Source organism: Leptodactylus fuscus, chromosome 3 (genome assembly GCF_031893055.1).
Source record: "Leptodactylus fuscus isolate aLepFus1 chromosome 3, aLepFus1.hap2, whole genome shotgun sequence".
Lineage (NCBI taxonomy): Eukaryota > Metazoa > Chordata > Amphibia > Anura > Leptodactylidae > Leptodactylus > Leptodactylus fuscus.
This window is the reverse complement of record NC_134267.1, coordinates 131,249,728-131,262,396: the sequence shown is the minus strand read 5'-3', so window position 1 is coordinate 131,262,396 and position 12,669 is coordinate 131,249,728. Positions and strand designations below refer to the sequence as shown.

At 39.3% G+C, this 12,669-nt stretch overlaps 1 protein-coding gene across 2 annotated transcripts in view; it reads left to right on the top strand.

The window, feature by feature from the left end:
• Window positions 1-12,669, top strand: part of COL19A1 (collagen type XIX alpha 1 chain) — a 661,532-nt gene that overhangs the window by 432,157 nt on the left and 216,706 nt on the right. For both annotated transcript variants that reach the window (XM_075268349.1, XM_075268350.1), the window contains exons 20-21: window positions 2,039-2,083; window positions 9,827-9,868. In XM_075268349.1, coding sequence (XP_075124450.1) covers window positions 2,039-2,083; window positions 9,827-9,868 — 87 coding nt within the window. The remainder of the gene's footprint in view (window positions 1-2,038; window positions 2,084-9,826; window positions 9,869-12,669) is intronic.

Here is a 12,669-nt window from a genome sequence, read left to right as displayed (position 1 = left end):
ATCATGTTCAATAGATTATAAAGAACATACAGAACTAAAGAGGTTTTTCAGTATATGATATTGATATTCTATCCTTAGTGTATTCCTTCAATATGTTATAGAGTAGGTGAATGCTGCCTCTGGGAATCCAACACAGCTGTTTATGGTACTGCCACAGTGTTACAGCAATAGCAATCTCTATAAACATTTTGTTTTGCTTAATAACACATGCATAACATAAAGCTCCTGGGCCTCAGTGCAAAATCTGTCCCAAATTATAATCCATACAACTAGTCTCCTCATATACACCTTATAGACTCCCTAAAGTTCCTGGGTCCATCTGCAACTGCACTCTCTGCAGCCCCTCACTGTACACCCCTGCTTGACAGTAAACATTCAGGATGTCAAGAGATCACACTTCAGTCTGAACAATTCAGCTCTGACTAAACAAATATTCTACTACCAAGGGGTACCCCAACAAACCATTTATTCTGGGGCAACATGGTGGCTTAGTGGTTAGCACTGCAGCCTTGTAGCACTGGAGTCCTGGGTTTGAATCCCACTAGGAGCAACTTCTGCAAGGAGTTTGTATGTTCTCCCCATGATTGCATGTGTTTCCTCCCATTCTCCAAAAAAACATACTGATAGGAAAAAAAAAAAAAAAGTACATGGGGCTCACAAGCTACAATGAAAAAAAAAATTGTTCTACATGTGTAGAAGCCCATCCTGGTGAAGCAGCAGGTCTCTATAACTGGGGGGAGGCAATAATTATCAAACTGGTAAGGGGCCTTGCTGACAAATCTCAGTCGTGTTCTAAGAAGCTACTATAAGCTGTATTCTGTTACCAGCCAGTGCTTTACCTTGTTCTAATAACATATGACAACTATATCCAACTGAATACTTGTGTTTATAGTTTTACAGCTATACAACGGCAGCCTTTTTTGTGCTATATGTTCTTGTTTTTTGGGGGGATTTTGTTTGTTTTTTTAAGATCTGTTTAAGGTTTTACTCTTATCCCGGTTCACATCTGCATTTGGGAGTCCCCAAACAGCACTTTTCTCTCCGCAAAACCACATGGACTCTGCTATAGTCTATGGGGTCCGTGTGGTTTCTTAGCTAACCGCTTTTGAATGCATACAGATTTCCTTTTGGGGGGACCCCAAGCGGATTCCGAATACCAAATGCAGATGTAAACCAGGCCTTATTTGCAAGTAACAACTGCTAGTGTTTGTAATAATGTCTATTATCAATCAATGACATGTAACATGCAGGTATTGTGTATACTGTATGTGCAGTATGGACTATAAATATCATATAGGTAACATTTCTTCTAGATTATAGTAGATGAAACTAAATTTAGGCCATAGGGATCTCACACTTTATTTTTGCTCTGGAACCGTACTAAGCTGATTGAAAAAAATGTTGAAAAAATTACATCAGTTTGCATCACTTTTTCAATCCGTCACCCACTGACCTCTATGATGTAGAGTCTGATCAAGATAGCAGATAGTCTTTTACCTACTCATGATATTTCACTTCCTATAGCAATAGGAACTATTCAAAGATTCAAGTTTAGGTTTTTTATTTTACAAAATTATACAGCATTTTCTGTAGGAAAAAAGGATGAAGGCAGTCATAAAATGGCAATGGCATGTTGTACAAATACTGGTATAGTTTACACTGAGCAACAAAGTATATAACATTTCTCTTTTGCTTCATACATTTGGTATTGGGAAGACATGAGAAAATCATGGAACAATCTCTGCTAACTAATTGATAAATATAGATATGCCTGCTTAATTTTAACTCTGTATTTACTCAAGAAATAAAATCTTCAAAAATATTTATAAATTGTCCCTATCAGCAAAAAAAAAAAAAAAAGCAAGAAAAATGGGGAAATGTTCAAATTAAAACCAATTAGTATTAATAGGATCATAAGACATACGAGATGAAGACTGAAAAATACTACAGACAAAAGTACATGATAATACTCCCGCGCTGTTAGAAATGAGCAGCATAAAAAACATTATTATAAAAATTATGCTTTTTCCTATTTTAGGGATTACAAGGACAGGATGGATCCTCCGGACCGAAAGGAGATAAGGTAACATTTTACACAACAAATTGACGGAGCGGTGTTGCCTTTTCCGAGTTTTTTCCTTGTTGTTGCAAATGTTTAGTAATTGTGCCTAGCTTATTTGTTAATGTGATGTTGTTTTCTGGCAGCACTTTACTCCACGGGTGGTTCTAGTCACATCTATAAAGTCACTCTGTAAATCACTGTAAAATTAAAACACCATGCAGACACAGCTGTGTTTTGTTTTTTTTTTTACTTTATAGACTTGTTCGCTTATAGCCATTTTGTGTATTTTACACTAATTTTATTTTTTAACAACTGATCCCATTTTGAGACTGTATGTGTACCAATTTTACTAGGAAAGGCACAGTGTTAAAATACATGACCTGAAAAGCTCATGATGCAGAATTCAGGTTCATTAAGGTGCTGCATATAATTAATCCTGTGCAGACCTGTATGCATATTTAATAATGTAAATACAAAACCTAATGCCAACAAGTTCCCCTTATCTCTTACAAACTGGCATTGCTTTTCAGATACTAGTGTTTGGATTCAGATTTGTCACATTTAAAGAATTCTTACCTATCATTTCAATGCGTTTATAAGTCATAAGCAGCATTGATAATTTGGAATGTTTTCTTAATATACATGATCAAATTATGGCATACTATTTCTTGACTGCAGAGCATAGATGAATGTTACTATCAATACATCTATAAAACTATAAGTGTATGCCTCTTATAGACCTGAAAACAAAGCATTTAGATTCCCTGGGAGGTGGCAACAGGCAGCCAAATGTTTTAAAAATATGTGTGTGGGCAACATTGTTTCCCTAATGCAACACCAAACTCTTAGAATGCACTGAAAACTATTAAAATCTCCTAGCCATTGCTACAATAATCTTCTCCTTAACCCTTGGTTCTATTTTGTCTCATGTTATAGTTAAAATTAAGAAATATACAGAAATCTCTGTTTCCAATTATCTTCATAGTATATGACTATGATACAAGTGGCTGCCATGACATGATACTTCATATCACATCTAATGACCCATATTAGCCAGTAATAAGTAAGTCCTTCATTCTTGCAGCACTCACTCAATGTTATTCTCTGTTATCAGCCATTATCAGAGGATAGTATATATACATACAGTATATGCAGCACTCACTTACTGTAATATATATATTACTGTTGTATCAGACATTATACAGTTACTATAGGTCAGGGGTCCTCAAACTTTTTAAACAGTGGGCCGGAGGCAGAGCAGGTCGCACAGACATCGGGAGCGGTGCCCTCCAATAGGTAAAGTGAAGTGCGCTCCATGGCCTGGCCCGAGCTCCCCAGGAGCTTCATTATAAATGCACGCCTGCCGGCGTTGTCGGTGGGGCCAGACAGAATTGCTTGGCGGGCCGCATGTGGCCCTCGGGTCGCAGTTTGAGGACCCCTGCTATAGGTCATCCCAGTGCAGGATTTGTGACCATAATATCTGTATTATATCTGTATTAAACCACTGGAAAAGCAACCTCTTTCTGGTGCAGTCTTCTGGATTTGCATTACATTTTACCTGCCAATAGTAGGTTGTGCACCATACTACATAATCCTATGTGGCAAGGTACAGTGGAGCCTATATAAAACAATCAGTTGTCCATACCAAATAATGAGATAAGGATTTTCATTTTATCAAAGGGATTTGACAGCTGACGGCTGATTTGGTTGCTGTCAACAACTTTTACACCACTTCAAATAAATCATCCCCATTACATTTTAGGGCTAGTTCACACGTAAATTATGTGTGGCTTATTTTGGTCCTGGAAAAAAAAAAGCTTCCTAATTAGGAAGTGTTTTTTTGGACCTTACTGCGCTTTTTGTGGAGCATTTTTTTGTAAAAACCGCTTCCAAAAACGCCAGGCTGTTTTCCCCTCCCGTAAAGTAAATGGGCCGCAAAAAACGCGTTGCGTTTTTTTCCGCGTGGTTTTTTGCAAAAGAACACATGGAAAAAAACGCGCGTTTTTCGCTTCCCATTCACTTCTATTGCTTTCTTCAAGTGGAAAACGCCTGAAGAAAGGTCATGTTGCTTCTTCTTTCCCCTAGCGGAAAAAAACGTTAGCAGAAAAAAAAAAGCTAGCCCCCTACATAGACCACCATTCTATGGAGGCGGATTTTGAGGCGAAATCCACTGTCAAAATCTACCTCCTTGTCCTCGTGTGAATTAGCCCTTAGCCCTTCAGTAATAATTTTGGAACAGGGGCAGCAACTGCCAGTTGATCCAGTTTCTGACCTTAGTTCTGGAACCTTCGGACCTACAGTTTATATCTCGCAAAGCCGGATATTTTCTCTACTAGAGCATAAAATGATATAAATGTACAGTACACATAATTTTACATAAACTATCTTTAATAAAAGAGAATTTATTTCTACTATAAATACAGGCTAGGAATCTCATAGTGAGAACTGTTGGTATTCAGTGCCAAACTAATTGTTACCACTAGTTCCTGTGCATTATAACACTTGGATTACACTTACCCAGGAAACTAGTCTTACTGTCAATAGTGTCAGAAAATATTTTTGTCTCCAGATCTGACAGATGGCTCCCTAGGGAATCTACATAATACAAACAGTATAATATTAATGGCAGTTTGTGACTATAGTACGTAGCTATGTATAGCAAAAACCCTTAGAATACTGTCATATATGAAAGCCAAATAAACTAAAACAAGCTTCAAATGGTTAATATAATATTAACCAAATCCTTACTTAAATTCGGTTTACTTATACTATTCTTTAAAGTTGGATAACTTTACAATTAACTACTTTATGGCTTCCAACTCTGTCATTGTCATCTAAACCAGCAAAAGTCTCACTTTAGTTTTAGATATTAAAGATAAAATGAACTTAACATAAAACGCATAGGATGAGTAATTACAGGTACTCGATATTTTAAGCAGGTTTTAATAGTTGGATGCTATAAGGAATTTTGGGCCCCATGCAAGCAAATTTTCTGGGCCCCTCTTACTGTATATTTATGAATACTAATGATTCGGACTGAATACAGTACAGGGTAAATTTAGTGACTTACAGGTGACATAACTGACTGTAATCATTCACATTTTCCATCTGGACCTCCATGATCACTTCTTCTATCTGTGACTTGTCTCTATAAAGTTTGCAACACTTTCCTCTAAGCACCCGATCCACATTTTCCTAACCTACACAAGATTCCCATCCTGCAATTACCCACAATTATAAAATATATAATATAGAAATCTCCTGATGTAAATATACAAAAATTCCCTGTAAATTAATAAAAAATACAATTGGGACCAGTTATCCAAGTGTGTGTACACAGGAAAGACAAGATGAAATCAATGGATCCGCGCTTACCCTCCCAACGACTTTTATTCAGCATGTAGCAGACAATACACGACGCGTTTCGGGACGCAACCCGTCCCTTTTTCAAGTGTTCGTTTTTGTCCTTTTAAAACATTAATAATATGAGCTCCTTTTATAACAATACCAAAATACCAGAAGTGATTTGTCTCCGTATCACTTCCGGTATTTTGGTATTGTTATAAAAGGAGCTCATATTGTTAATGTTTTAAAAGGACAAAAACGAACACTTGAAAAAGGGACGGGTTGCATCCCGAAACGCGTTGTGTATTGTCTGCTACATGCTGAATAAAAGTCGTTGGGAGGGTAAGCGCGGATCCATTGATTTCATCTTGTCTTTCCTGTGTACACACACTTGGATGACTGGTCCCAATTGTATTTTCTACTATGGAGATCCTTGCTGCTAAAAAACCCTTTTGAGTGATATTGTTTTGGCACTTAAAACACATGTCACAAGGTGATTATTTATTGCCCTAGTAGTGGTTAAGATTCCAACATACGAGGGATAATGCGCTAGGTACGGCGCGGTGCTCTTTGTGTTTTTTTCTGTAAATTAATAAAACTTTCTCTCTCTTTCAAGAGATATTCCCACTAAAGCATTTTACCAATATTCATAATTAATAATGCCCCTCTGTTCCCCTAATTAATAATGCCCCCATGTGCCCCCTAATTAATAATGACCCCTGTGTGCCTACAAATGAATAATGTCTATGTGTGCCCCCTAATTAATAATGCCCTCTAGGTATCCTTTAATAAAGTCCCTGAATGACACCATACATGAATACTGCCCAATTCCCTAGAAATTAATAATACCTTCTAATGCCCTGTGGTTCTCTCTTACATACATATTGCCCCCAGTGACCCCCTTATATTAATAGTGCCGCTTGTGTTAATATTGAAAGGGAGAGCTGCAATATATCAGTGCTTGGCTACCTCTGACACTGGAGAGGGGTGAGCGCATTCTGTGTAGACTGCTATATTAATAGTGTGAGTAAAAAGTTGGACCTCCATCAATAAGCAATTTATTCCCCATCCTATGGATAGAAATACATATTTTTTGTGGTATAATCCCTTTATCTGAGGTGGTTGTGGACTATTCTATTTGAGTAAAGTTCCACTATTATATGGATTAAGCTTCATGAATTAGCATATTGGGACAACATCTGATATATTTCCAGAGTGGAGGTAGTCATGTAAAGTCTACTTTTTGGGAGTCACCATAAGAGTTAGTGTGCATTCAGAATGCTAAGTTATATGATTGTAGAAGCATACATTTCAGGTAATATATAGCTTCTGCTTTATCCTACCCCCTATTATGTAGGCCAAATAGTCGTACCATTTTAACTTTAGGGTTGCTTTCAGTCTACTGTTACACTATTAGAAGCTGGACATGAATCACTATATTGTACATCTATGGTGGAGAACACTTATGTGAACATATTATTTGAAATTACTAGCTGTGAAGTATAGATTATTATATGGTGAACCTAAAAAACTTGTATTACAGCTACAATATTGTATAATAATACTACTGTAAACTTCCTTTTCTCTGCTCGGTCATAGGTTGAGAGCATTGAGCTTTAGCAGCTACAGAGTGATGGACACAGATGGAGCGCCTTCTGTCTGTGTCACTTCCCATTGACTCGAATGTAAACAACATGATGGAATCTTTCTGTCATAACATTTATTTGCTGAAACTGTGCTACCCCTTTAAAGACAATCTGTCACATGGAACATTTAGTACAATCTGCCAAAATCATCTTATAGAGCTGGAATTACTTACTAGATTTATATGTGGCAAAAGATGCAATAAAACTTGTATAATATGGACATTCAATACTACTTGGAGGTTTGATGTCTGCACACAATCTTGCTCCCTTGTGGCTTATCCACTTTCGGTGATCGATCAGATTTTTCACTCCAGGCTATGTTCAGACTTGTTCCCAGATTCCATTCGGGGATTCCATTCCTATTCTGCTTGACAAATGGGGTTTTCAAGCGGCAACCCAGCGGACTCACTACAGTCTATGGTTGTCTGTGGATTTCCAATGGTAACTACTTTTTAAAAGGATTGTGTTTCTGTTTTCGGGTCCTCAATCAGACCTGAACAACAGAAACCCAAACACAGTTATGAACCTAGTGTCAGTTTAAAACAGATCACATTTTTTTTGGATTCTTTCCAAGGTCTGGTCCATGAAAAATGGACTGCACATAGATGGCATCCATGTGTTACCTATGAATTTCACAGGGACATAGGGGTTATTTATCATCTCCCCTTTTTTGACCATACTTTTTGCAGGTGCGCCTTTATTATAGATTAGTTTTACTGTGGTGCTTCTTTATAATGTAGTCATAAATGGGGATATGGGGATAACGTCTATCCTTAGGGAGAGACCACCTTTTCAGGTGTCTGGAGACTTATACAGCCATAGCTGAGAAATTGATTTGGTTATAACCTTGCATCATGCAGTGAAGACTTCTGGGATGTCGGGCATGTTGTTCAGGGTGCTTGCTATAGAGGGCAGCATAACAGAGGCACTGTCTCCCTGTTTACATCTTGGGAGACAGATTTGCATATTCTTCCCATGTCATAAATGTTAGTTAGTCTAGATTGGACTCTTTAGACCATGTGCACTTTGCCCCTTTATGGTTCAAAAAGCACATTTGCCCCTTTTTATTCCTTTCTAACCTGACAGGCACTTTTACTCTGCCCATAGACTGAAGTGAATTTTAAAAAGGGGCAAAAAAAAACCCTCAAGTCATAAATACAACGTGAAAAGGATCTTCATTTAAGCCATGCCCCCTTTTCTCACCAAAAAGAGCTAAAATGGCAAGAGCAGCATTATAGTGTGAAAAAAGGTGCAAATGCTTCATGAATGAAACGTTGGGCAGAAAAAGACCTCAAAAAGGCGTAATTTACGCTAATAGCAGGAGCAAGTTCCTGGTTAAATGTGTCCCATATACTTTAATTTGCATCCATGGATCAATAACACAGACCAAAACAGTGCATGTCTCTGTTGTTTTTCCACAGACTGTTTTCATGAGCCCATTATAAGCAGGTGAGCCCTAAGGCTTAGTTCACACTACCGCCGCTGTCCGTCCCGGGTTTTCCATCCTAAACACCGGAGAAACTGGTCAGGGGACGGCTTGCCAGTGGTCAAAACCCATTCATTTGAATGGGTTTTTAAAGGTGACCGTTGGTGTCCGTATGTGGCCTCTCCGCCTGGAAGCCGTTTATTTTTTGCACGGACACAAATACATACATGCAGGACTTTGTGTTGGTGTAAAAATACAGGTTTCCAGGAGGAGAGGCTGCATACGGACACCGGCGGTCACCTTTAAAGTTGACCACCGGCAAGTCGTCCCCTGACCAGTTTCCCCGGGGTTTAGAATGGTAAACCCATGGCGGACAGCAGCAATAGTGTGAATGCCCCCTATATCAGCCATGTGTAGCAAAGTAGTTTAGTTGCATGTTATTTTAGTTGTACATAACACGGTTTGACTTAAATAATGAATGACCTACTAAGATTATAATGTTTATGCCCAGAGGATGAATACATTTACTTTACTGAAATGTTATATCATGAGAATAACATAAATATCATGGGAAATAGGTAGAAAGCTTTGAAACCTGATCTTTCATATGAAAAATCTCTATTTTTTGCAAAAGCATGATTTTCTGTAATAAAGCAGATGAAACTTGACAAATGATTTTGTATTTGTACTTTGAGTCGTGTCTGCTCTCCCTCCCAAAGCATTTGATGCAAGCGTCTCATTTGCATTATAAAATACATACAGTAAGCTACTTTTGATAAATTGTTTTCCAAACATGTTGTCATTTGTACTGCTCAAAACCGAGGTGTATGGATGTGTCAGCAAAATAATGTACTTTACATGAAAAAATAAAGTGCTTGTCGGAGACCACAAATTACTTTTTGCTGCTTTGATTTGTCACGTGCCGGTCACACTAAACCCTTTACACTGTGTTTTAACTTAAATCATTGGCTTTATGTATAATTTATCATTGGTGCTATATGTCCGTGAGTAACGTGTGCCATACAAGATAAGTAAATACAATGGAGATGGCTGCCGGGAAGAATAATGATCTTATCTGCCTCATCCTTATTACATTTACTGCTGTTTCATAACAAATGCATATTTATGATGAATTCTAATTTGTCCAATGCAAGAACTTGATTAGTGTTTAATGTGTCGTTTATTCTTGTTTTGTACCGTCAACCCATCCTCATTATAGAAATTACAGCTCTTATCATCCCTGCTCCAAATACATTAGTTTGATTTTTTTTTTCTAAGCTCCCAGTGACTTAAATGTTTTTTTTGCAAGGATTATTCCAGTTGTTTTCTTATTGTTTTGATTTGTAGGGGGACGTTGGTCCAAGAGGATTGCCGGGCCTGCCAGGATTGGTAATTATATAACAGCGCAAATTAGGTTTCAAATTGTACAGCATGTGAAGTAGGTGCCATAAAATCCATAAGGTTTAGTGCCTAGCCAGCAGAGCAGGCAGGAACAAAGCTAATAAATACAGGCAAATGGCTTTCTGTAAAATCATTATTTTGAAACAAAATAGCCTAGTGTGGATGCTGTTCTGCATGGTTCATGATCATAAAACCATCTCAAAAACTGTGTTGTTTCTTAAGATGTCTACATGAGTAAATATACAGTTGTCAGGATTTCTAATAAAAACACTATCTATGCCATGGCCTCCTATACAGTCAGAAATAGAGAAACTGCTTCTCAAATGGTAAATGTTAACAGGAAATGTTTATTATAACATTCTACAATGTCTACTTTATTAGGATTAATTATATCATTATCGGCTGCTGCTGATATAACAATTGCCTAATGTACAACGTTTATCTTGACACTTAACACATTAACTACACTTTGTGCTGTGATGGTCTTACGCAGTATGTGGATGATATTTGCAATGTTTGGCCACAGCCTAAGGCTAAAACCCATGTTGCTGCAGGAAAAAAAAAGTGTTTTTACTTCTTTTTTCTGAGTTTTTTATTTTTTACTTTTCACGCTCCATATAAATCTATGGGAAAACGTTCATGGTTCTACAGGTAAAAATGACATGGATTTTTGAAAACATTGCTGTTTCTGCAGTATGTTTTTGTAAAATTTTAATCAGGAAATGATGGATTCAAAAATAGAAGTTCTGGCTAGAGTTTTCTGTATTTCTGAAATTTCACTAATAGAAATCAAGAGAGTGCTGTAGCAGACACCCTACGTCGCCTATACAGTCACTCTGTAAGGTGTGCACATCCCTCCTAAATCCTCTACTTCTCAAGAGGTGACATGAATCTAGTTACCATATATACTCGAGTATAAGCCGAATTTTTCAGCACAGTTTTTGTGCTGAAAAAGTCTGCCTCGATTTGAACTCGAGTAATTACGGTAATTCAGCAATATTATAGCTACAGACCCGGCATACAGACACCTGGCAGGAGTGTGGCGATGCTGTTCATTTCAAACTGCAGAAATACTTACATTACTTCCGTTAGCAGGCCTGGAATGCAGACCCCCCCCCCCCCCGCTCTATCACACGCGGGGCCACGTAATCTCAGGCCCGCACCTAGCGTGTGCCTGCGTTCTGGACCTGCTAGCAGAAGTACTGTAAGTACTTCTGCAGTTTGAAATGAACAGCTCCTGCCAGGAGCGCGGCAATGCTTCAGGCACCCACGCCGGTGTCTGTATGCTGGGTCTGTAGCTATAATGGCGCCACTATGCTCCAGAGCAGTCGCCATGGCAACCAGCACCTCTGCTGTAGGGCCCGTGAACACGGAGTTAATGTGAGCGCATTTTAGCATACTACACATGTATAGAATACACGTGTAAAAATAACACTCCCATTGACTTCAATGAAATTTTTTACACGAGTAAAAAACGCGTCAAAAAACGCATATGTATTATGCTAAAATGCGTTTGCGTTAACTCTGTGTGCATGGGCCCTTACAGAGGTAATGCTGGTGGTCATGAGATGCCTTCCGTGGGTGGAACTTGAAGCCTCCTCAGGCGCCGAGGGGAACCGCTGCGGGGAAGCAGCAGGCGCCGCCATGTCCCTAGAGAGAGGAGGGAGCAGGCGTGACTGCTCTCAAGGGCGGACCTGAAGCACTGAGGGAGATCCCCTGCCACTGGCAGGAGCGCTGAGGGTGGACCTGAAGGAAGACCTCAGCCGCCAGACTTGAAGGGGAACTGCGGCCGGCAGCGCTTAGGGGAATCCCTGGCAGCCGAGGTTCCCCTTCAGGTCCAACCTCGGCACTTCTGCTGGGGATTCCTCTCAGCGCTTCTTCCGTTGGCCAGCCGCAGTTCCCCTTCAAGTCTGGCGACCGAGGTCCTCCTTCAGGTCTGCCCTCAGCGCTTCTGTAAAGGATCCCTGGCCTGCAGTGCTTTTCTTGATGAAGAAATCATGGTTTTTGCAATGTATTGCAATGCATTAGTATTGTAATGCATTGTATTAGTGATCAGACCCCCTGGGGTTCAAGACCCCTAGGGGGTCTAATAAATGCAAAAAAATATTTTTTTTTTAAATTAAAAAAATAAAATAAGTATTAAAAATTCAAATCACCCCCCTTTCCCTAAAACACATATAAAACTAATACTGTTAATACTGTGAAACACATACACGTTAGGTATCACTGTGTCTGAAAACACCCGCTCTACAAATCTATAAAAATATTTTTCCTGTATGGTAAACACCATAGCAGGAAAAAAAAGTTGTCTAACTGCCCCTTCCCTGAGATTGTCCCCCCCCCCACTTCAAATTCAGCCTGACTACAGCCAGACTGAATATAGGGTATCTGCACTGCTCATATTCCGTCGAGAAGGGGTTAATAGGAGCACTGCAGATACCCCATATTCAGCCAGGCTGAATTCCAAGTGGGGGAAAAAAAAACAGTCCTCAAGCTCAGGGGGCAGACAGACAACCAAAACACCCCCTCCCCTTCCCCAGCACCCAGCATCTACTGCACCCAAAAACTCCGTCCGTTTTAATTTTTGAACTCAGCGCACTATCGGCATTCCCGATCTGTGCCCGGTGTAAAGCGCTATCGGTCCCGTTACCGTAGCGCTTTAGTGTCAGAAGGGCGTTTCTGACAGTTAGCCAGGGACGCCCTTCTGCCCAGCAGCGCCTATCGCGCTGTACAGTGTGAGTGGGGAGGAACGCCTCTGCTCACACAGCTTGTCCATAGACGAGTATTAT